Source organism: Lepisosteus oculatus, chromosome 5 (genome assembly GCF_040954835.1).
Source record: "Lepisosteus oculatus isolate fLepOcu1 chromosome 5, fLepOcu1.hap2, whole genome shotgun sequence".
NCBI classification, from domain to species: domain Eukaryota; kingdom Metazoa; phylum Chordata; class Actinopteri; order Semionotiformes; family Lepisosteidae; genus Lepisosteus; species Lepisosteus oculatus.
The window spans coordinates 52536109-52562081 of NC_090700.1; the positions used below are offsets into that span (position 1 = coordinate 52536109).

Sequence of the window (25973 nt, forward strand, 5' to 3'; positions counted from 1 at the left end):
CTCTGGGACTGTCCTAAGCACCATATTTAGGGAAGTCTCTCTCTGATATTGATAAGAGAAGGTGACCAGACTTTTCTCTAAAAAGAACCGTTTTCTGTGAAATTGAAGCTTTTCTGCTAGGGAAAAACCGACACATGTTATATGGGGAAACTACTGTGAAAATACTAACAGGGTATTTCATAAGATGACTCCTTAGAGGAAACTGGAAAATCAAGTTCCCTTTACTAAATGTTTGTCTTCATTTTATTTCAGTTTATCTTTTCGAAGGCTCTTAGATTTGTGTACCTTTCTCATTAATCTGATCTTGAGTGACTGGAAATGTTTTGTTTATGCGCAGAGTTCCAAGTATTGTGGAGCTCCTTTGCCTCAAAAAAACAAGCCAATACACAGGACAAGCTCAGCTGCTGAGCTTTGGTGTTCATAGGACTCTTGAGTTCAGTAAAAAAAAACACATGGCTCTACTTCCCTTTCAAACACAATCTAATTCTTCTCATTTTCATTTGCACATTCAGTCTTCTGCTAAACATAAATTACAGAACTTTTATTCTGAGCCCTGTTTCTGTGACACTGTAATAATATGCTGAATTCCTGCAGTGGCTCAAAATACCACCTCATTTTTCAAAAACTCCCACCCATGAATTAAACAAAATGCATCACAGTAATTTAAGACGGCGTGAACCTTTTGAAGGAGGGAAGAAAAAGAAACTTGTGTGCAATCATGGGAATTTTGAGGTCAGTGCTAGCTTGAGAATCCTCCCCAGTGTAAAGGTCATTACACAGTCTGAGATAGCTCACATCATCTTAACCCAGTGAGCAGTGTGATGTGACGTACATCTTGTTTTCCACTGCGCAGTGCTGAATATCTTTGGTCGGTTCTGTTACACAAGATGTATAATTAGTCACTGAAGTTAGGTTAGCTCTAACCATACTGAATTCATGGTTGTCTGCGACTCATTCAGTTCTCTCCAGCCACTATGTCTTTATTGCACTTGGGCTTCTGGTCTATTTCCAGTCATTCTGATCAGGATGAAAAAGGCGACCTGATTAGTGTTTAGCAATTGAATGCTCAATGCCCCCTTCTTATCCTCACCTTTCCTGAGAAAGTGTTCCGAAATAAAGTAGGAATAGACATGTGTTTCAAGTCAACTTCGCAAGTCAGCTTGTGACATTCTTAAAAGATTGTCAATATGGAAAGCACAAGATTTTGCAGAAACCCGTGTGCACATATGTGTACTAAAATATGCTAAAAAAATGAATTTATACACTGTTAATAAACTCAGTGTCAAGTAACTTTCACTCTGGTGTAATTTATGACATTACAGGTTTTAAAGAGCTTTTACTTAAACAAATGAGGCCTTAACCTGACATTGGCATTTGGTTTTGAATTGAGTTGCTGTACTAACCTGTCCTGCTGTGTGAGAGGTTCTGTTCATAGTTCTGTTCAGGTACCTAGGTGTTGACGGGAAACAGTAGAGGAAGCTGTGGTTTGGCCTAATGGTTTCAGGGTGCAAATAAAACCTAACTTTGCTTCAGGAGCACAGCTGTTTATGAAAGCTAAAAATTCTTGATGGTTTGTAATAACTAATCTGCTATTTCAGAACAGCTTTTTTTAGTATGAATGTTAGCACTCTAACATCCTCTTTCCAAATGTATGACACCTTTTGGTGGATTTGACAATGTTCAGCTTTCAGAAAACGTAGAGTAAATAGAGCAAAAAATGTTTTGAGATCACCCTGATAATGCTCACGTCCTCGGTGGGTTTTGAATCATTTTAATGAGATGTGCTGTCAGGCTTTTGTACTCTTATTTGGGGAAAAAAGTCCTGCTTTAATATTAATGTTGTTGCTCTTTTAGTGAGTAGTTTTCCACTTCATTTGTATGCTTATATCCATAGAAATAGTAATTAGATGCTGTAGACCTGCAGTGGATCATCCCCAGCTACTGTACACCTGAAACCAGCTTTTTGTAATAGTATATGTTCATTCAGGATGCCCTCAGCTCTGTGATTCTGTGCTTTAATCTTAGAGAATATGTACGCATGCTTTTAGTATCTATTATCATTCAGAATTCAAACTCTTCTTGTGAGGGCAAGTTTAATCTGTGTACTTCAATAAAATGGGACTCTATGGTTACAGAAATCACTTTGGAAGGAGCTTGGGGCATGAACAGTCATGTCCATCATTCAACGAAAGAATGCATTTTTCTACACTTGATAGAATAGTTTATTTATTTTGTACTGTAAATACAGTTAAGTTAATGCCTTGGCACCAAGCTATTGGCTTGACATGTTTTAGAACAGGATTTGAAAATGTGGGGTCTAGGATGTAGCTTAATCTCATGCCTGCAGTGACACTGTCCCATCTTGTCTCCACTGCATGAGGCAAATGTGCCCATGAGCATCAATTTAATGTCACCTGAGTCCCTGACAATGTTGCAGTGATTGCATGAACTAAATGAATGATTCACTGTAGCAGAATCACCGTAGCTAGTCAGGAAGGCAGAAAACACACTGTCTGGTTTCTTAATGTTAGAATGAATTCGCATAAGACATTCAATTTAAATTAAAATATAATAAAGTTTATAATAAAGGCTTAAAGCATCTGCATTCAAAACCTGCTATTGAACACTGGTAATTTAGCAGCACATTTTAAGTGCCTAAGTAACCCATTGACCTGCCAGCAATGATGATAAAAGGTCTTTAACTCCCTGTATTTGTGTACCATTAAAGTGTATAACTATTTAATAATAATAATAATAATTGCTTACACTTATATAGCGCTTTTCTGGACACTCCACTCAAAGCGCTTTACAGGTAATGGTGACCCCCCTCCACCACCACCAATGTGCAGCATCCACCTGGATGATGCGACGGCAGCCATTGTGCGCCAGAACGCTCACCACACATCAGCTATCAGTGGGGAGGAGAGCAGAGTAATGTAGCCAATTCATAGAGGGGGATTATTAGGAGGCCATGATTAGTAAGGGCCAATTGGAAATTTGGCCAGGACACCGGGGTTATACCCCTACTCTTTTCGAGAAGCGCCCTGGGATTTTTAATGACCACAGAGAGTCAGGACCTCGGTTTTACGTCTCATCCGAAGGACGGCACTTGTTTACAGTATAGTGTCCCCGTCACTATACTGGGGCATTAGGACCCACATGGACCGCAGGGTGAGCGCCCCCCGCTGGCCCCACTAACACCTCTTCCAGCAGCAACCTTAGTTTTTCCCAGGAGGTCTCCCATCCAGGTACTGACCAGGCTCACACCTGCTTATCTTCAGTGGGTTGCCAGTTGTGAGTTGCAGGGTGATATGGCTGCTGGCTATATATTATATATTAATTAGGACATATACAATAGTCCAAAACCAACTTTGCATGTTTTTTTAGTTGTGTGTTGTTTTAAAGGAATGCCTTTGTAGGGACAGAATAAAATGGAGCTGCTCTGAAACGCGAAGACTGTGGTGGGCCCCGAGTTCTGAGCCAAAGCAACATTCTGCCCAACAGTCCGAGAAGGTTCTGCTGGGCCTCTGTGTCCTATGGTGACCTTCAGAGCAGAGCTTAATCTTTAATGAGATTATGACTGCGAGATATCTGTAAGAACTGCCTTGTCTCGTTACAGTGAGCAGCTGCCTTGAGTTCAGATGAATGAAATAAATGGTTTTGATGGAAGGAAAAAAGACCAGTGATTTAGTTGCTTTATTTGGTGTACTGTTTGCACTGGAATGAAAGGTAAATGGCACTGTAGACCCATTCTCACCCTCAGGTCTATAGTCCCACATGGTACATTACACCCCTGTTTCACAGTTATTCAACTGCTTTCTAAATGTGTTTGTTCAGCAGTGTTTTCTTTGTCTTGCCGTGTTTGCATACTGTACTGCAATATAAAAGACCCTGTCTTGTCAAGGTAAAAGTCTAGAAGCCCCTGGTTACTGTGAATCTTGTTCTGTCTCGGGTTCATTCTTTTGGTTTGAATAACAGTAGCTGGATCTTGGGTTCCTTTGTCATGCAATATATAGCTTTGTTTATTGAGAGCAAGCTGGTCTGTTCTGTGCCCTGCACGGAAAAGAACCTCAGGAGTTCTCCTTACGGACACGCCGTAACATTTAGCTTTCTCTTTTCAGAAAGCTTTTCTGTGCTGGATTTTTTGAAGGTTGCAACACAAAAGTATAACCCTGCATTTCATGGACTTCTTTGGTTGAAAAGGTGCTTTCCCTTGGACCTTATCTGATGCATCTTGATGCCCCGTTCTGTAGGCAAATGGAAGACCTTTTTGCATTAAGAGGAACAGGTTTTAATTTGCCCTCCCCCTTTTCAGGTAAATGTGTCAAAATTCAGAAGAAGCACGGCGCGCCCATGCCGGGGGACAGCTTCCCTTCCCACAAGCACTCCCCGACTGGCGCGGGGCCGAAGAGGAGCAGCACCCCCAGCCCTGTGGCTCACAGGCCGCTGCGCGATCGCATCATTCACCTGCTGGCCCTGAAGCCCTACAGGAAGCCTGAGCTCATCCTGTGGCTGGAGCGGGACAGAGCCTCGCCCAAGGACAAAGCCGACCTGGGCTCCGTGCTGGACGAGGTAAGGCCCGGCCTAGTTCGCCCCAGCGGCTGGCTGTTGCGCAAGGGCCCCGACAAACACACAAGGCCCTCTTAAGAGCTGCACTCTGTTGCGCGGCAGGTGTGCAATCCCGGCGAAAGCAGTTCAGAGGGTTCCTGCTGCAGTGCCAACAGCTAATGCCCAGTTCAACTTGTAGACACTGAAGCCGTGGTGAGCATTGCTACCTTGGAGCGCTGGGGCCCTGGGGTGCTGTCTGTGTGGAGCTGTATTTTCTCCCTGTGTTCTCGTGAGGTTCCTCCAGGTGTCCCTGGTTCTTTTCACAGTCCACAGGCATGCTGGCAGGCTAGTTGGCTTCTGGGGAAAATTGGCCCCAGTGTGAGTGTGTCCGTCTGTGTGTTCCCTGCGATGGACTGGCGTCCTGTCCAGGGTGTGCCCTGCCTTGTGTGCTGGGATAGACCCCCGGTTCCCCCACAACCCTGAATTGTATAAATCAATTAGAAAAATAGACGGATGGAAATTGATGGATTACATATCTAATGTCTTTTAATCTTAATAATGACCACTGAAACGAGTGTCCACCACAATGAACAGGACCGTGCATATTTGTCACGGTGTCCATTTTCATATTTTCGGCACTCAGATGACAAGCACATTGCTGGGTCCAGATAGTCCTCAGAGCGCCGCCTCAATGCCCTCCTGTCAAGTGTGTGAAAACCGCAAATCCTGGTTTTAGCTGCACCTTGCAGCCAGATTTAGTGGTTTAGGTTTTTTCTTTAGAAGGCAATGAGTATTGTCACCTCCATGTTATCTTGTGTACTTAAAGCAACACATTCTCCCTTCACCGCTAGGCAGTAAACGAAACACTTGCCTAGTCATATCTGGAGCATATCGTTCTGTTTATTAGTCTTTGTGGTATAGCTCTGTACAAAACACAGGCCTTTCACTGGGGCAGGCGTATTGGAATTGATTTTTCACCAGTATCTCCTGTCAACAAGAACAACATTGGAGCATGTGCTCTTTTGTCTTAAGTAATTGGGAACATTTTCAGAAAGATGATGTCTGAATACCTGAACAATGGTTGGAATTCTTTGATTTTTTTTCTAGAAAATATTTTTTTTTTCCAGAAACAAATCTGCTAAGCTGTCTGACTCTAACACAGCTAAACTGAGTTTAATACCAATATAATGATGCTCGGTTGTTTGCTACGGGTTTAATAATTGATCTTCCCTGTGTTACAAGTAAGGCTTAAAACACATAGTTTTAAATTTGTATGTTGTAATACAAGAATCAAATCATGCACTTAACACCCAATATCTGTAGGCACATTTTCATTTTGATACAAAAATATAGTATGTGTATTCTTTTTGCATATACATTTTTAACAGCAGTCCATATTAAACTATAATTAGATTTTGAGCTCTGAAAAATAACTATTTGCTTAAAGGAGGAGATGTATTAGTGTTGTTACTAAACTCATCTGGGATGTGCATTTTCCTTATTTATTTTTCCTGGTTACTTTTAGTGAGCCTGCTTCTGTACTGATTAAGGGGAGGACTCATCTCCCTTAATTAAGGCTGTGCTTTAATTATCTCTAGAGGGGAGATTGTGTTTTGACAGAGGAGGGGGGGTGCTCTACTGAAAACAGTATCTCTCTAGCCACCAGACTTGTTTGCCTTGTGTGCACTGTGACACTGGGAGTTTGTAGAGATTGATGTTCACTGCTTCAGTCTCTTAATCTTCTGGGAGACCGTGTTCGGGCTGTCTGGTTATCCTGTAAACCTGGGAGTGGAGGGGTGGCATTGTTTCCCTAACTTAAAGGCAAGGAGCAAATCATATCTGTGGAGAGAGCTTGACAAAAGAGGCAACAATAAACGACATCATCTGTTAGCTTCCTCCTGCGAGAGAGTTTCTTATTTTGAAAATGGAGATGATTTGGAAAAAAATCTGAAAGCAAACAGATGAAATGAGTTTTTTTTTAGATTTCACTCTACAATTCCTGATTTCTTTTTCAGGACACCATCTATTTTTGTTATTCAGCAAGATAATCATAAACTATGAACATAGTAATCGCAGTGCTTGTTGCACTGAAGTAATTCTGTACAGGCAGGTGTGATTGAATTATTCAGCAGAAGTATTAATCCACATTACACTAACATGTTTTTATAATCATAGCCTGAGCAGATGAAATTCAGAATTTTTACAGACAGAACGATTCTCTCTCCATTTAAGGTGAAAAAGTATCTGTGGTTTGTATTTGTTATTTTAATGTAAAGCAGTACATAATGCAATGCTCAGGCCCTGCTGGGAATGTTCTTGCAAGCTTTGACATTAGTGGCAGGTTAAATTACTTGCACATCCAGTTATGGTAATGCATTAACTCATCTGTTCTTGTCATTAAGTCAGGTAGCCGTGCCAGGAACTGTCACAGAGAGCGTTTTCAAACTGATCAGCCAGATATCCAGTTTCTGCACGATCATCCTTCCAAGACACGGCTTCTGATGGCTAAACCGCATTGTTGATGTTTTTGTTGCTGCAGGTGGCGAAACTCAATCCCAAAAACCACAGTTTCACGTTAAAGGATGAGTTCTACCGGCACGTTCATCGGGACTGGCCCGGATACACGGAAGATGAGAGGCAGCACATCCATCGGCTCTTGGCGAGGTGGAGATTTTCTTTCCCTTTGCGTTGATCTTTTGGCTCATCAGAGGCAGGGGCCACCCTTAGGTTACACTGGCATCTCTCTATAATGGGATTAAAGAAAAAGCTTGCTTGCAAATTTGAAACAAACGTCATTATTGGACTTTGTGTAAAACTGCAGTTCTCTGCTTTCCTTTTGCCATCACGGAGAAAGAAGGAACCTGCAGTTCAGTTTCTTGAGTGTCATTGCATTGTTATGTTTGCATTGTTATGTTTTTCTCATCTCCTTTCCATCTGGTCCACTAGGGAAAGAGACAGTGAACCATTTGCACTTATGAATCCCACTGCCTGTGGCTTAAATCCCGTTTGTCTCTTCTTTGCAATGGGATGAGTACCATCTTTCACTATTAGCAACGAATACATTTCCACACCTTGTTTTGTCAGACTTTTCGATCATTAAGATGAGTGCTTTTTTCCTTATTTTGGCGAGAGGTTTATATGAGAGATTAACAAGTGAGCAGAATCCAGGACTGTTTATCATGGATTGATAAATCCAGTTTTTTCTTACATGTGTTGTAAAGAAAGGTATGCAAAGATGGACTTTCTTAAAACCAATTTCAGGAATAACATTTAAAAAACTATGAATCAGCCAACTTAATTACAAAACATTTACTTATTGGATTTTCCGGTAGTCAGGCAGACCTGGGAGATGAGGAGAGGGAAATGATACACTTGACGTAAATGCCTGCTTGTGCCAAATAAGACTTTGGCTTTATCTGCATTTTTAAATGCTTGCCAGTTCTTGCCCACTAACTGAGTTGTGCTATTTGTGCAAAGTCTTTCCTGCTTGTTAGCGTACAGGATTGTAGCGTGTGAACCTGCAACATGTCTCATAGGATGTTATTCACCTTTTATGATGATAATAATTAATTAATTACTACTACTACACTTAAACTAAGCCTTTCTGAAACGAAAAAGAGTTTTGCTGATAATGTGTGCTAGATCCCTGTGTGGGCTGACATGAGTAGTGAGTTAACTTTAAAGGCGTTGGGAGCCCTGGACAAGCTGCCTAGCAATACTGTTGGAGCCGATAACGAACGTCTTTTAAGCAGTGGCAGAATGAAATCCTTGGATCGATCTGATGCTGACTACAGGACAGGCTCGATGGTAGTCAGTATGAATGGCCTTCTCTGTAAGCTTTAATAACTTCTTAACAAGTAATGCAGTAAAAGTGTGGCTTGCAAACAAGACAAAAAACAATAAGCAATTCAAAGCTACCGTCCTGCAGTTCCCCACTGTAGTTTGTTACTTTATCCTCCTTGCTGTTACATGCTGCTCACACGTCTGAAGCAACTCTGCTGGCTTTTTCACAGCCTCCCTGTTCAGTGCTGGGCAGATGGACTAAACGTGCATTTGCAATCGTCCCTATTGATTAATGTGGTGATACGATTGTCCAAGTGGGAGAGCTTTTGTTTTCACAAAAAGGCAAAAAAGGTTCCTAGTCGTTTTTCTCCGTGTTAGGCACTTCCTCTCAAACAAAACCACATCCCCCACCCCCCCACCCCCCAGTTCAAGATTGAAATGACAAATATGGGTCATAAGGGATGAAATATTTCCCGTTTTTAATTACATTGTGTTATATCTAAGGAAGGGTCTGTAGGAAGCAGATTGCCTGATGGAGAGTTTTGTCTGCGAGAGGAAAGAAGTCGGGCACCATTGTTTGCCTGCTGCCTCCGACTTGCTCAGGCCAGCATTTCACACTCACAGATGTTATCTCTGTCGGGCCTGGGGCGGCGCTGTGCTGCCTGCGTCTGCGTCTGTGCAGGCAGGCCTGTGGCCTGTTCGTGCTTGTTCACTGAGTCCTCGCGAGGAGGCTGCGGACAAGCCCACACCCCCCCCATCCCTGGCCAGCACAGGTGTGCTCCCCATTTACACACGATGAGTCAGCTGACCTCGATCCTCAGAGCTGGTCAAGTGCCAGACCTCCCAGGGGTCACTCAGATAACCGAGAGTCAGAACGGCCTGAACCTTTGCCCCTAAAGTTAACGAAAGTGACAAGAAAGATCTCCTCCCCCTTTTTTTCTTTCTTTTCGCCCCACACTTTGTTTGGTCTCTTCTATTGAGAAAGGTTTTGTGTTCTCCTGTTAACAGGTTTATTATGTATAATATCCGAGAGCTCAGCCAAGCTGCCAGGCCAGCTCGGAACGGCTTATTCATTTTCCACCTTTTTTTTTCATTCCAGGAAGTTGCATCCACTCAACAATAGCCAACAGAAGAGTTTCCAGTCAAACCCTTCATTCCACAAAGCCTCAGGGGATTCTCCTTCACATCTGAGCCCTGTTAAGAATCTTGCAGTGGTAAAATACATGCATAAATAAATACACTGTGTATAAAGTAAAATATAGTGTATTCATGTAAAACTCCTCATTCATTTAAACTGTGGAACATTTTTTTTTTCCAGAAACAGTGGCTAGCAGGCATGAAAGTAAACTAGTCTCACAATCCTCATTGAAGTAAAAAAAGTGAATTACTTGCTTTTTCATAAGTTATAATGTACAGAAGCCACAAAGTAATAGTGTCTCTGACCCCTCAGCCTCACTACATAACCAGTACAGAGAGCAATGCTCACATGACTTCTTAAAGAGAATAAAGAAATAACTGTGGGATTAGTAACTCATTCTCCCACCAACACTTGGTTTGAAGCCAGCTTCTATTTGTTATTCACATCTAGTGTGCTGTAGTTCTCTCTGTCGCAACTTTGCTCAAGAGCCAGCTGACAATGTATATATTCAGAGCTCAGATTACCAGAGGGGGCTGGTACAGATCTAAACCTTCTCCATTTCTTCAGTTGGCTTTATTTCCAAGTTTGTCCTTTCACCCATTTTAAAAACAGGATCTTTTTTTTCCTATTAAAAAAGGTCCCAGTCCCATTGTTACATAAACTTTTCCTAACCTTTGTTTCCAGTCCGTACACTTGTTAAGTATCAGTCGGTGATAATGACGGACTTTTATATGGGGTTGAGAAATGTCAAAGGCAAAAATATGGAAATCAAATCCTACTTCCTTCTAAATGAAGGCAGAAGGTAAACCGAGCGCTTTATTTAGATTTCTTCTGCTTTCTTTTCCATTCAGAAACGTCCAGTGCCTTGCGAGTCCTTGGAAAGTCAGGCTAACAAGAAACCGAAAGTATCGGATCAGAACCTGCACCAGCAGCCTCTCTCCAACGAACTTGTCCCCTCAGCTAGTTCTAACACTTCCACCCCAGTCAGCTCCAGTTTGCACACCAAGACTGAATTTCAGAAGACAAGCAGGCACCTCTCAGAGAGTCAAAATGGCTTCTTAGCTCGGCACTCGGTCAGCGACTCTGCAGGCACACACAGACCAGAGAGGGAGGGGCCAGGCCCCCTCTCCACCATTCTGAACCCGGCCCAGACCCAGTTCTCCAACCGCACGGAGCTGAGCCTTGCCAGCAGCCAGCACAAGAAGAAGAAGTCCAAAAAGCATAAAGAGAAGGAGCGAGAGCGATTAAAAGATGCTGAGAAGGACGAGTGGCCTGAACGGAGTCCTGATCTGAAGAACAATGTGGAGAATCTAAAAGGTCAGCAGTATACGTGCAGGGGCAGATACCCAAATCTGCTGGGCGCCTGTATGCTTTTCCTCCATGCACCGATTGGCAAGTCCCATAGAGGGTACTGTAATAGATGGCTCAAACATAATTCAGTAAACCCCCAGGTCAACAGATTTATCAGAGGGAAAGGAGTGCCCATTATTGATGAATGTCTGGTAAACCACAAATGATGTTTTCATCCTGAAAACACAACATTGTATGGGAAAATATATATATATAATGTTTATTTACTCTCTGGATCTTTTGAATTACGTATTTTTAACTACATCAATTAAAAATGCTCCTGTGCCTTTTGGATCACAAATAGACAAGCTCTGTAGATTATGTATCATAGATATTTTGTATAAAGTTTGCTAAAGCATCTGAAACAACACACATCATAAGCAGTTTGTATTCATGGGAAAAGTCCTTGATTTCTGATTTTACAGACAAAATTCCCTTAAGCTAATTTTGTCCGTTAAATCTGAAGCCTGCTAAAGAGAAGTTGGTTTAACCAAGGGTTTATTGTTTTCTATTATGCCATCATATCACGGTGCTTCCATAAGGATATTCAACAGCAATTGTATTGAATGTTTAAATGATTTCTACTATGTAATCAAATATTTTCATGACGGAAATACCATACTGTGGAATTTTGGAACTATTGTCTTGCTGAGGCACTGGTCTTTGGTGATATGAGATTAGATCATTGGATAGGTTTAAGGTTCAAGTGATTTGGCCTGCATTCCCACTTCAGTGACCGGAAAATCTATTTGTCCACTACCAGCAATCTGAGAAGAATCTAGCAGGATTTCTTTTGTTGTTTTAGGCATTAGTCTTACTCTGTTGGCTGTAGCGATATTCATATTGGTTTTCATTTTCATCGTAACTCACAGTACAGGTTGCCAAGACACAGATGGAATTGTGGATCAGTTTTCTGCTGTGGCTCCTTTTACTTTAAGCTTTCATTGAAAAGGAGGAGATTTTGACTACGTTCTAGGCACTATGTAAAAGGTGGTGGCAACTTGCATTGTGAGTACTTTTCTAAACCCATTGTATAATGATTCTGATGGCCAACATGAAGGTATGAATCATTTTTACGAAAGGCAACATGTGAACTACTGTCAATTATTGGTTAAAAAAGGAGTTGTTCCTTTCATATTCCTCAGTGCCATGTTAAAGTTTCTCTTGTCTGAACTTGGCTTTAAGATTTGTTACTGTACCTGAGCGTGACCAAGGCAAGCTGCCTTTCTTTAAAAACCCAGCAGTCTTTCAAATCGAAATGCTCCGTTTCAGGGGTCTACTGTCGCCCCATGCCGAGTTTCATTTGTGTGGAGTCAAGAATAGTAAATCGACTGAGTGCCATTAGTGACAGCAAGGTCCTCACGAGAACAGAAATTCAAATGAGTGTGTATTTTTCAGTAAAGTCTGTGTAAGCCTGCCCCCCACCTCCTCACTCTGTAGACAGTTGCCTAACATCTGTGGAGGTGAATTAAGACACCTTCTGATGGCCACACAGATCCAGAGTCTGTTGCCACTGCAGCTTGCCTGAAAACAGATTGGCGATTGTTCCTGATGAGAGATAAACCGGGGTAGTTCCAGGCTGTGGCTCGAGTGCAGTGCTGCACTTACCCATTTCCTCTCTCCTTATCTGCAGACCACGACCGTGCAAACACACCTGCCTCCCCTGCAGAATTGTGTGACTATTTGCTGTGAGTATTGAAAACGCAGATGTCCATATGAAATTTCAGTTCTTCTCAAACGGGATGTTCTGTACCCCTGTTTTTAAAATTAGCGATGCTTCATTTCTCTGCACCTTTACAAGGGCAGCAGTGAGTTATAGTTTGAGATTTGAACAAGGACCAATCCTTCAGTCTAATGAAGATAAGGTTTATAAATAGTTAGATCATGTGCAGGACATTCACAGAACTATAAGGGAAAAAAATCATAGAGAGTCATTTAATGCAAATACACAGAAATGCTGAAGTTGCTGAATACCTCATTATCAGCCACTGTTCTATAAATCTTGCATATTAAAACTGCAGAAGGAGGAGATTCCATCTTTCTCATGGGATTTCTAGTAGACTATTAATCCAAGAATGTCATATAGCCTTATCTTGAAAGATCCCATGTCTATTTCAACAATATGGATGGGTAGAGTAGACTTAAGCAGGAGAACATAACATTTCTGATGTGCTGTGAATGACGAACACAATTATCTTTGTGGCAGTTTTACAGATTTGCACTTTTTTTCCCCTCTGCTGTACTTTATAATATTAATCAATTTTAGAAATTTCAGCTCGGCTGCATAATCAGTCCTGCTGGTAGTTAATTTGCATTAAGTACAGAAACTACTGCAGCGTGTTCACTAATCTGAGCAGCTGAAAACACAGCAACAGTACAGGAGATTTAATAGGTTTGTAAAGGTAATTATGTGGTATGCAGCATCTGTTTCTGTGCATCACTTAGAAAGGCAGGGCATTTTGAAATGTGTTGACTACCAGCTGGGCATTATCTCTATGCCCCATCAGGAATACATCAATCAAACTAAATATTTAATAATTAGCTTCATATGAACATGTCAAGGATGCTGATTTTTTACTGAAGTATTCACTGTAGATTTCCAAATTAATATGGAGAACAAACCCATCCATCCAAAGCTTTTAATGGCTCCTCGTGATTTTCTTTCATATGTGGGATCGGGATTAAGGACTCTAGAGGGGATTGCTGGTGGGTTTACTCTTCGCGAGATGCCAAAATATAAATGACATGGAAAGCTTGCCTCGGAGTGGTGATGCTCCCTGCCAGTTGGGAGTGGAAAGGCTCTGTACAGGAAAGCAGAAACATCCCCTGCTCAAACTGGGGTGTTTGGATAGGGAGACAAAAGGAAAACAGAATGACATTTAAAAAAGGCAGTGAATAGTGCCACCCACTGGCAAGACAAGGAAGTGTAGTTTCAGAACTCAAGTTTTTGGAGTCTCTCAGAATTCCTGGGTGTTAGAAATGCTGAATTATCACCCAGTGTGAAATTACTGAATGTCTGATTCAAAAGAAATTGCTGTGGGTTTGGGCAAACCCCAGTAATCCAGAGACTGCAGAATTCCTATGGTATCCTATGACCACCATGAAGAATCCTAAAGGATTTTTAATTTTGCTCCCTCCCCTCAGAAAGTACAACACTATTACAACCCCCGAGCAACGACAGAAGTACAAGGAAGATTTCTGTGCTGAATACGATGAGTACAGAGACCTGCACTCCAGAATAGGGAATGTCACTGAGAGGTTTGTTGAGCTGGGATCCAAGATAAAGACTCTCTCTCCGGGAAGCCAGGAGTACAAGGTATGGGCGTGTAACTTCTTCCTTCTCTTGTCACTTTCCACTTGGTGAAAACTCAGCTTTTCCCAACTGTAAGGAGATGCTAGGATTTCGACCCAACTCTGTACCCATGTGTCTGAGTTGAGAACCTTCTCTGCTTCGAATGTATTTCAAATAATTGCATATCCTGAAAATACAGCGGGTGTAGGAATTATTCATGTTCTGCATAATCCATTTGCAAAAGAAAAATCTAATAATGCCTTTTGAGAACTTAAAAAAAGTTGTCAGATGGAATTTGTATAAAAACTACAAAGGCCCATCCTAGTCTTGCAAACTGTTTTTTTTTTACATCAGACTTTGCATATGCTTGATCATCTGAAGTTTTTTTTTTGTTTGCATGTTTTATTGCAGGACATGGAGGACCAAATATTTGAGGAATATAGGAAGTACAAAAAGGTAAGGAAATTCAGATAAATATAATTTCCTTTCCTGGTAGTCAGTATAATAGATGCATGGTAAATAGGTAGAAAAAAATAAATCCACAAATCTTCATTCAGGTGACCTTAGTGATGGTTCCTTGCTTAAGATGTGGTTGAGCACAGATGTAAATTGTTTTTCCTTTCTGCCTGCACTTGCGCTGAGCCGTTGCAGTTGTGTGTTAATAATAATAAAATTAATCCTTTATATTTATATAGAACTTTTCTGGACATTCCAGTCAAAGAGTTTTACAGGTAATGGGGAATCCCACTACCACCACCAATTTGTAGCCCCCACTTGGATGGTGCGACAGTAGCAACAGTGTGCCAGTACGCTCACCACACACCAGCTATTATTATTGAGGCCATGACTGGTAAAGTCCAATGGGAAATTTGGCCAGGATGCGGGGGTAACACCCCTACTCTTTTTCGAGAGACATTTTTAATGACCACAGAGAGTCAGAACCTCCTACTGACCCCACTAACATTAGCAACCTTAGCTTTCCCCAGGAGGTCTTCCATCCAGGTACTGACCAGACTCACAGCTGCTGAGCTTCAGTGGGCTGCCAGCTGGGAGTTGCAGGGTGATATGGCTGCAGGCATGTGTTGGTGGCATTACGTGAAGGTGTTCACCCTGTCTCTCCTGTCCCCCTGCAGAAGTTCCCTGGATATCGGGAAGAGAAGAAGCGCTGTGAGTATCTGCACCAGAAGCTGTCTCACATCAAGCGCCTCATTCTGGACTATGACCAAAACCACATGCCTTCCTAGAGCCGGCACGCCTCTGTCGCTCTCATCGACCAAAACCTGCCCGGGGAACACTCCCAGCTCTGACCGTGTACCAGAACGAATAGGAAGACGCAGAACAGCTCTGTGTCAAGTAACGTCAGCGAGATGGTTGCTCATGTGGGATGGGCAGGACTCACTGGTTTGCAGTCAGATTCAAACCTTTTATTTGATGAGATTGGTCTTTTTGAGAGTGGAAGGTAGACTTGAACTCCAGCTCTCTCTGGTGCAGTAAAGGAGTGAAAGGACAAAGAGAAAAAAAGCCAAAATGCCCTTCTTTGCCTTCAGGTTCCTTCACGTAGATGAGATCTGCATCCTCCTCCGCTCTTTAGCCCAGGTGTTAAACTGTATTTCGTCCGCAGGAGAGCACGTTTCAAGTGAACGACTGTATTGACGGTCCACTCTTTTATAGACCCCACAAAGCACCTTATAAAATATTCAAGTCATAATGTGGCTTTTGCCAGGAAGACTTTCTTGGATTTCCTGTAAAATTTCCAAACAAAATTGATACAAGAGCGAATGATTAAAAATTGACATTCATTCATCTAGAACAAATCTCAACCCCCCAAGGCCACTAAAAAGTCCAAGATCTGATCCCTGTAATCAGGTGCAAGGATGATATTGAAATACAGTCACATGAATAGTCATTTCCATCACTCTACACAGGCCTCTCTCACTCCCAAGCATCCCTAGGGGCAAGCATCCCCGCCTTAGCCAAGCAATGTGCAGTCTTGTGGTGTTCCAGAAACAACATTAAATTATCTTGACAATATAATGCTTCATTTGGAACCAGGATTTGGATCAGGGTAGCTTATGCTATTGGAATCTTTCTCCAAGGAGAAATTAAGCATGACATTAGTAGGCTAAATATTGTGGAAGTGGAGAAACAGCGGTGGTTTGCAGAGTGGGTTGCCTGGGATGATGTACGAGTGAAATCACAAGCTGCCATTCCCCATCATTAACTAAAATGTATTAATGTTTGGTGGCTTATTGCACCATGCATTTCGATATACTCTCGGTTTTTTTGACGGAACGTTTTTTCTTCCTTTTCAATGTTTCTCCTGTCATCCCGGCAGGTACCTGATTGGCTCTGTGGAGTCTGATAAGCCACTTTGACCCAATCTATGAACATTGCCTGCTTGTAACAACAACCGACGTATTGCTCCGCATATTGGCAGTATGGCAATACATTGGCTATATATCTAAATCCCATAACATTACTGTTATAAAGTTGTAAAAAAACTAACTGTACTACAGTTTTCCCCATTCTCATTTCAAAAGAACCAAATGATTAACTTTTGTTTTCAGACAACACTATACCTTTTTGGCATTCCCTTAAATCTTTTGATTTCTAAAACGGGTGTCTGCTTACCAATTTCCCAAAACATAATTAAGAGCAGGTGTATTGAAAGACTTGGGTAGACTGGCGGTCTGCACGATAAGACATGACCTTCATTGTTACACAACAGAAGGCACGAAAAGAGCCGAGTTCTTGTTTCATCGGTCCTGCCTTCTCCTCAAAAATCGTTGAAAACAAAGCCGGACAGGGTGTAATGAAAAAAGAAAGGATTGATCAATCTCATGGTCACAAAGGTTTGCAGAAACAAAGTCCAAACTCATGAATAAAAGCCCTTTTAACCATCAAAATTCCAGGCCAGGCTATGGGGGTGCACAAATAAACACCACGTTTTCTGTAATTGGTGCTATAATATAAAAGCACGATGTATTGTGCAGTGTCCCTTCAACTCACAGGAGTGAGTCTATTTGAACTCCTTTCCCAGGAAGATTTATATTTATATCGCCATTCAATGATGAAAGAATTCCTTCATTCTCCAACACTATCGAAATGAAGAAGGAATAATCCAGACATTCGATACCAGGCTCGTTGATGACTGAGCAGGTTGTTCCACTGGAGTGTCCAAAGTTGCGGTCTGATTAAACTTTTGCTGGGCTGGAACTCTGGTAGAAGAGGCTTAGTGAAATGAGATGACCAGACTCCTAGCTGAAGAAGTGTCCTCTGTAACGCACTGGGGTCTCGGGGCTCTCAACAGAGGGCAGCGTGTGCCCACGGGCGGAGGCAGTCTGGTTACGGCTGCCATCCCCTCCGTGAGCCGGGCGTTTGCTTTTCGCCCTGCCTCTTCCTGCATCTGCTCATAGAAACGCACTGGTTTTTGTTTTTGTCTGTGCTCGAAACCCCATCTCCGTCCGACGTGGCAACAAATGAACTATTTCATCTAGAGCTGGGTGAGGTGCGATCGTTTTCAGGCCCACGGAGATTCCGCTCGTTCTGGAGTGAAATGGTAGAGGTAGCCATGCTCTTTCTGGAGATCCAGCAATCCAACAGTCCCAGTCCACTACTGTAGCTACGCTGGTGCTCTTTCCTGCTTTGGTTCACTGTGTGAACCCTTTCCACGAGGCCTTATTAGGGCCAGTTCCTCTATCAAAGAGATCTGTAGAAACACATTCCTGCCAGACTCCACGTTTTCCAAACAGCCATTGGGGGAGTGACTGCCCTGGAGGAGTATGCTGGTTTTCAAATGCACTTCATCAGCCCTACTTGAATTTTAAATCCAGCTATCTTGAGATAATGTGGCTTCTTATTCAATTCTGACTGTAAGGAAGAAAACAGACTGCATAGATTTGGTAAAATGGGATAGTAGTTTATTTTTTATAATGTTCTTATTGTTCATGTTTTATAAGCCAGGTTTAGAGATGCCTTATTAATCCAAACCACACAAACAAAATGAGACAGCCAGCATATGAAATCCCATACAGTACACCATAATGTGTTCCTTTCCGTCTCTTGACTTGGAAATGTAGTGGCCTCTTTTATAGGCAACAGGTCAGTTAGCATGAACATCTCTTCCAGAAAAACAAATTGCTTGCAGCTTTTTCCCCATTTCCAAATCTTTGTTTGGAAATTCAGAAATGTCACAATCGTATGTTGTTTTGTTTTTTTGCCTTAAGCTGACAGTCACTCTAAATCCAAAAGGCTGAGTTTTGCTTCTGCCTTAGGTCTCAGTCTGAGGATCACTATAGAGTGTGCCAGTAAGCGTTAGCCTGTATTACCTGTTAAATGTAAAATTGATTCTGGTTTCTTCAACTGGAAAATAACCAGATTTTGCTCGTCCAGTTTCAGCTTATCAAGGGCTTAGCACCTAAGTGTTACTTGAGAACCTTGTTTTGCAACAAAGAACACACTAAAAACGACTTCAACATCACCCTAATTAATCAAAAAGTGACATTTCAGACTTTTAACTTACTATTCAGAATCAGCACATAGTATGTATCCCATTGCTTCTAGGACACAACCTAGAGGAAATGAATAAAGAATTCCTTCTCTGCTACTTACATTCCTGCTTTCAAAGGATTTTAAAAAGTATTTTTTTTCTTTAAGTTTGTTTGGTATGTGGATTGAAGTCTTAAAAGTAATCCTGCTTTGAACTGGTTTTACATGTGTGATCAAGAGCCAGAATGGTCTAAATTGACATCATAACAGGACCGATAACATGCTGTAGGACTCCTCCTATATGTTCATTTTGTAACAGAACAGGCATGTCCCACAACTGTTGGATCCTTGGCAAGCAAGTTTTGTAATGCTGACTCTAGCTTTAAGAAGGATGCATCTCAATGATGCCCTATTTCAGTTCAGATCTCTTATCTTCCTCTCCTCACTCAAGAGGAAGTTTTATTCATCTGAGTGGTGACACTGCTGTGTTGGTCATGACTTAAACCTCTTGGTCTCTCTGTACTGTTCTGATATGTGGGCATGTGGCCACGGGTGCAGTTTGTAGGTCTGTGCCACTATGCGAGTCCAAACATGAGCTTTTCCAATCCAGCTTTAGAGTGCTAAACTACATGTGGGGGGTGATTGGGGAAGTGTTTTTATTGGATTCCCTGCATTAATGGGAGAAATCTGCAGATCTTTTGGTCCTGGCTTATACAGAGTCGGGCATAAAGAATGTAGGTTACATAATTGTATTGGGCTGGTTTCACAGCCACTTGTCTTAGACTGCCGTCCCTGAATTAACACTAGATAGTCTTAAACTCTTAGGAGTCTCTGAAACAAAGATGTCAGTGTTTCAATCTGTTAGCCATATGCAAACGTACAGTATGGGAGGGTATGTTCTCATACTAACAAGATGGTAATGGCACATGGAAAAAGGAGTAGGTATTTCCGAAGAAGTTTCTGGATCATAATCTTTATTTTTGTTGTAACACTTTCAAACTGTACTATAAAACTGATATGTAGTTATGTACCTTTAATCCAGCGTGGAGGGAGACATTTATTTTGTCAGCCATGCAGGTGTCAGTATTTAGGTGCCTATCATGAGAGATTTCGTACCACATGAGCTCTACATGGGATTTGTAATCTTTAGAATGGATTTCCAAGCATGGCAAAGTGAAACAAATTTAATACCGGCTCAAATGCATTGTCTTTAAATTGCATTTTAAAAATGCATCTCTTCTCTTCTACAGTTTGGAGTAGCTAGCTGAGGAAATGAATCCTTGTTACAAGCTACCATAATATGTATTTAAAAGTTTTAATATTGAGTGCAAAATATAAAAACACAAAAAAATCTAGTATTCTTTAGGGGTGGGGGGGTGTTTTCGAAATTATCTTCATCTCTTTGGCTCGTGCATTATGTGTTTAATTTTATTTGTTGTTGTTGGAATACTAAATGTCTTTATAGAAATGTGAACATTTTATTTCAATTGTCCTGTACAACATCTCTGCATTTTTGTCTACCTGTAAGAAAAATCTGTGTAAGAAATAATTTATTGCTTTTCACTTTTTTGTGTGTGTCTTCTCTTGGTTTGGTTTTTATCCTTTGCACAAAATTACTGTCCTCTTTAAGGTAGACAGAAGGCAACATATCCCTTGTCAGAGGGTAATGGGATATATATTTTTGCAAATCTCATTTTAAAGGGTATGTACCAACTTTTACTCTTCCTTTGAGAAAAGAAAATGTATTTTAAATGTATCTGTAAAATAAAGTTCTTTTCATGCAAATTTTTCAGTTTATTTCACCTTTGTGATTATCACTCCACAGCCTGACGTGTTGCGCAGGAGCTGCTTGTGCAGAATAGCTACTTTGTGTTCCTTAAGTGGAGTTAAACTGCACTTACTACTGTTTTACTAGTAAATGGTCCGTTTACTACCTCTACTCTCAACGAAAATCTGAACTCTGCGTGAAACGTGATCATTCATAATACAGTGCTGCTCAGGAGATCTACTGTTGCAAAGCGTTTAATTTATATCACTGGAAAGCAGGAAACTTAATTTAAAATAGAAAAATAAATCAACCCAAACCCAGCAAAATACAATACAATCAATAGTAATTCCACAACACTGAATTTCTAGATCATACTTAATATTTAGAACTGATCGACGGGCTGCAATGGAGCGCTTGGAAGTTATCAATTTATCAGGCTCTTTCAGTTTAAAAGCTTGACGTTGCAAGATCTGTCCAGCAGAGGGCGGTCTAACCTCACTTCAGGTAGGCTTGAACACTGCTGACGCCACTTCAGTATTCAGTGCTGTGCCTGAAATCCTCTGAAAATAACGTTTTCAAAAATCTTGATCTGTTCTGCTGTGAAAAGTTTCATATCCACCTTTAGGAAAGAAAGTTGAACCACAGGCAGGTTAAAACAGCCGAGGCCTATTGAATAGAATGTTATATTATCCCCTGTAATCATTAATGGTAGGTTTGCATAAACATAAGATAAGATCTCTTTATTAGCCATATGCAATTTCTTGTATTAAGAATTTGTCTTTTCACATACCCCAACTTACTCTCCATGAGACACGCAGACAGGGGGAGAAGCTTGGGGTCAGAGCGCAGGGTCAGCCATTTATACAGCACCCCTGTAGCAGTTGGGGTACAGGGCCTTGCTCAGGGGCCCAATGGAGTAGGATTCCTCTGCCAGCCACGGGATACGAACCAGCAACCTTCCAGCCACAGGTGCAGATCCTTAGCAAACATTTCTACGATGTTAGATGGGAGAATTATTTTGGTATTTAGTAAAGAGAATTTCCAAAGCAAAGTCCACATTCAACTGCTCCCGGCTATTAGGATCAGCCTGGTCGTAGAGCCTGAACGTTTGATAAGGGTGTCGCATTGCTGTCAAAGTACTGTTTGGCCTGTGCATCCTGAGGATACGTCACATTGTATCTTTTAAGCCTGTTACTCAGTGAATGATGCTGGCGTCTTTTTTCGAACACGCACCAAGTGTCAAAGGCTGTCTTAGAAACTTGATTGGCTATCACACTCAGTCGCATTGCTTTCACCAATATTACCTTCATTTGCCTTCAGATGAGCCCCAAGAGAAACCAGCTCTTTTCTAGCGGATAATCACATGATCTGTTCTGTCATGGTGCTGGCTGAAGAAACTGTAGACCCAACTGATGGGTCTGAATTGGGCAAGATAATTCAAACATACCACAATCACGATCACTCAAGGAGTAGGGAAGGCTGCTGTCTAACAGATTATGTAGGTTAAGTAAAGTCCTCAGTGAGTAAAGACCTGGAAATCAATCAATCAATTATACATGTTTTTTTGTAAATAAGTAAAGAACTAAAATCTTAGTATTCTTCAGCCTACAATGAACAGAGGTCTCTTCATTGAAAAAGATGACTTGTTTGATTCATCATTGGTCCAGTTGCCAGTCTTGGTGACCTGCACCTTGTTTTTGTGATGGCTGATTTTAAATGTTCTCTTGAGTAGCATTCTTAATCGGTCCTGCTACATAGTTATATAGCATAGCCTACTGAAGTATATGAGATCACTAAGTGACATGATGCTTTAGAGCACTTGACAGCAAGTTTCTTTTTACAGATTATCAAAAGAATGGGAACCACAATAAATTTCTGAAATTAAAGGTGTGAATTCACCTTTAACACTAAGAACTATTTCTTCTATCTTTTTCTATCTGCTAATGTGTTCTGTGAACTTTTAACCTACCTTATAAGATCAGTTTTTACGGTCATCCTCAAGTAGCAAGCTAATAACGTGATGATGAGCCCTCTTCTATAACCTTCCCTCCCTTTTCACCATAAAGACCAATCGTGAAGCCACCCCCCTTTTCAGCAGATTATGCGGCAGGAGCCTGAGGATATTTTTGGTATTTCCGTACTCAGTTTCAAAGGCATATTTTCTTTGGAGATTTCTTCTTGCACTAAATCATTTTCATGCTGCTACATGTTGTTTAACACCTCCAGAGTTCTCATGTTTATGCACAGTACATAGCTTTATTTGCAGGTGCCAATTCAGCCTGTAATCCCTGATTTTAAAAATAAAGCTTTGAAAATGGTACATTTTCCTTCTCTCTATAGTCACCTCTAGTATTGGTTGTGCTTTAGGCCCTTGACGTTTTTGTCTGAATCTTACATCCAGCTATCACCTGTTTCTAAGAAACTAATTTGGACTTTTTTCCTTTGCACTACTCCTATTGCACCGTTCCTTGAAAACTGAAGTCACTTCCCCTTTTTCAAGGGTCTCCAGACTTTCCTGTTAAAAAGCTGTGCATGGCTACAGTTTACAGAACTCAGTTAAAATCAGACAAGTTCCCAGAATACAAGTGGAGAGGCTACTCTGTGAATTCAACCTCCAGAAACACTGCCAAACTAGACACAATTGCTTTTGATCCTGTTGACTACATTCATCACCAATCTGCAATGATCTTCCTAATTAAGACAGGCACAGAAAAGCATTAGTCTCACAAGGAAACACACGTGATGTGCTTGGTCTCACTTCTGTCACCTTATAAAAACGATGTGCCTGCCAGTTGGTTTGAGACTGTAGCTGGCATGTCTAACAGGAAGATGGCGGTGGGCCACATTGACCACAATCACCAGCGAACACAGCCAGGAGCTCTGCCTAACACGAAGAGTCCGACACTCCAGGAATGTTGTTTTTAGTGACAGATGAAATCGCAGCCAGTCAACCCTCCCACTCATCTGGACAACATCTTTGGCAGTGATGGCCTTTCAGAAGGTCTCTCCATCTAACAAATGCCGACAAAGTCCCTTCAAACCTGAAAAACACAAGTTAAAAAAAACAAACAGTTTATTAATCTAAGAACAGAACAATCAGCCTAACGTTGACATTTGTCACTTTTGCATAAGGTAATATAATAAGCCTACAGATGAAAGCGTTCAGGTCAAACAGTCCATTAAACAGAGCAGCTCAAGAATAATGAGAGCCCTACCAGCAGGATGGGGCAGCATGAGCTCACAGAAGAAGCTGCTGAACAAGACAAGAGCAACAGGTCCCACAAACATTCTGGCGGGAAATTTGCTGCACTCGATTTTTAACTTCACCAAAATTTTAAAGCTTGGATTTATTCTGACAAATCAATGAATATTTTGTGCTTTGCCAGTTTCATAGCTTTTTAAAAAAAGGCCACAGGCAGTGGAAAATCCAACATGAATGAAGGAAAACGTGAAGTGTTTTCAACAAGCTTGACGTGTGTCAATGTAAGCATTACAAATGCAAACTCAAATACCATAATTAGTTCTCGGTATTCATGAATATCAGCTATTTACTGCTGGGCACTGAACAGCCATCTGGAAAGCATAACTTACCATTTAAAACAAAATGAGAAAACTGTAGATTTTCAATAAATTACATCAATAAACCGAAGTTCACGAAAACTATTAAACACTATTTTCAACATCTGTAGAGCGAATTCCCGGTGTTGTAACAAATAAGTTCTGGATCCAGAGATGAAGTTTAAACAGATGGGTTTTATTGCATGCAAAGAACAAATAACCGAAGTATTGTTCGAAGTACCGGTACAAAACTTCCAGTTTATATAGCCCTTTTCTGCCGCTTCTGACGTAGCTCATTACCATGGTAATGGGGGAAGGTCATGGTGTTCGGACAGTCCCCCAGGCTTTGGTCACCCTTAATGGTCAGTTTTAGGTTTCCACCCTTGGGGGGGGTTTCTAGTTGGCATCTGTAATCCTTATCAGTTATCCCCCTTCCCTGCCATAACTTAGAGCCTGGAATGTCTTGTGTCACACGAAGTCCAGTCCTTGTGCAGAAAGGAATTAATTAACATCCTTAACTGATTCCTTTCTTCACAACCCATATCTTTCTTCACCGGGGAATAAAAAGAAAATAATTATGTTCACTGTGAACAGGTTTTGGCAAAATAATTCCCCTTTGAAGTGATTTAATTCAATTAGTGGGGTAACTGCAGTGCATTAATGTTACCCATTTACTTTATTTAAGCAATGCAGTTCAATCCAGAGCCTCACAGGTTCCCTATAATAACGTTCATATTTCTCATAAACAATAAAGCTACATTACATAAGTTAATGTAATACAGTACATATATAATTCATATAACAAGGGCTGCTCAGCAAATTGAATTGCATGGTGGGATCTCTCTTGTTAGGGGCTGGGTAGGTATCACACATTGAATGTTCAATCTAACTGAAACTCAAGAGGGAGCAGATTACATTACAGCACTGCCCGACTCCCTGTCATTTAAAGGAGCCAGTTCCCGACAGATCCTGCTGCGTTCTTTCTTTAGCAACCATCAACAACTACCCATTACTATAACTGCCAACCACATAGCTGCCCTTAGGGCTGTTTATGTGAGAGTACAAGAAAAGCTAGTGACTTGGCATCAGAACAGTTTGCCCTTACACACTACAAAAGCTTGAGTGAATCTACACCAGTATTACAGTATGTTACTCTAATGGTTTCATATACATTCGTTAAGGATTCAAATGCCCAACATCAGATAAGAACTCTTCGGAACGCAGCCTTTCCCACAGCAAACATCATGATACGACTGTACGAATCCTGGGACAACTAGGGTCCACTGGAGTCAGCATTTGTATTCTGTGCATGTCTCAAAATGACTCATCCTTCACACAATTACTTTCTCTTTAAGCGGACAAGATTGCATGTTGACAACGAATTATATTTAATGTAGTTCTTGGGAAACATACATTTTTCCCAGAAATGATGTTCAGAGCTGGTAAAAATGACAATGACAAGAAGCAATTGAAAGGGTTTCCAGTTTTTGGCATTTATCATTTTACAAAAACGACTACATTTTTGTAATGCTGCAATAAGCACCTAAACGATGCAGATACAAGGATTAACACTAGTCATTCTGAATTCTAATCCTAATTTAAAAAAAAACATTAAATTATTTCAACCTTATTTATTTTGAAATGCAAGCTGTAGACATCAGTTACATTTCACTACTTTCAAGGTCACTTTGCTATGTTTATAGAACTTCAAACAAATGTCTTATTTCAAGGCTCAAATGGTTGATTTACTTATGTGGAGTCGAGGTGTGTTTGCATGGAGGCAGCAAGTTTTCATATTCCGCATGTACTAGAAAATCTTCTCTGGCAAGTTCAGATAACTGATGCAGACAGTACTTCAGATGCCTGGTATTTATATTTCAGGGATGAAAGTGTTTTGAAAGCATCACTTGAGTAGATAAAATACTTAAAATTAGGCAAATGGAAGGAAAAATCCAAGGGGCTTTAACTTAGAAAGAAAACTAGATAATAATCTTGTGCTTTGTTAATGATTTTTAGCTACATTGGTGTTGTAAATGTAGAGGCAGTAT

General features: G+C 41.1%; 1 protein-coding gene across 1 annotated transcript in view; it reads left to right on the plus strand.

Annotated features, from left to right (window-relative positions):
* The window catches only part of LOC102687623 (RNA polymerase II elongation factor ELL2), a 50699-nt gene extending 30315 nt beyond the window's left edge, over positions 1 to 20384 (plus strand). Inside the window, exons 5-12 of the mRNA XM_006628981.3 lie at positions 4316 to 4572; positions 7088 to 7212; positions 9431 to 9545; positions 10321 to 10786; positions 12453 to 12507; positions 13964 to 14135; positions 14523 to 14567; positions 15245 to 20384. Of these exons, the coding sequence (XP_006629044.2) occupies positions 4316 to 4572; positions 7088 to 7212; positions 9431 to 9545; positions 10321 to 10786; positions 12453 to 12507; positions 13964 to 14135; positions 14523 to 14567; positions 15245 to 15355 (1346 nt within the window). The 3' untranslated portion in view covers positions 15356 to 20384. The remainder of the gene's footprint in view (positions 1 to 4315; positions 4573 to 7087; positions 7213 to 9430; positions 9546 to 10320; positions 10787 to 12452; positions 12508 to 13963; positions 14136 to 14522; positions 14568 to 15244) is intronic.
* Positions 20385 to 25973: the final 5589 nt, after the last annotated feature.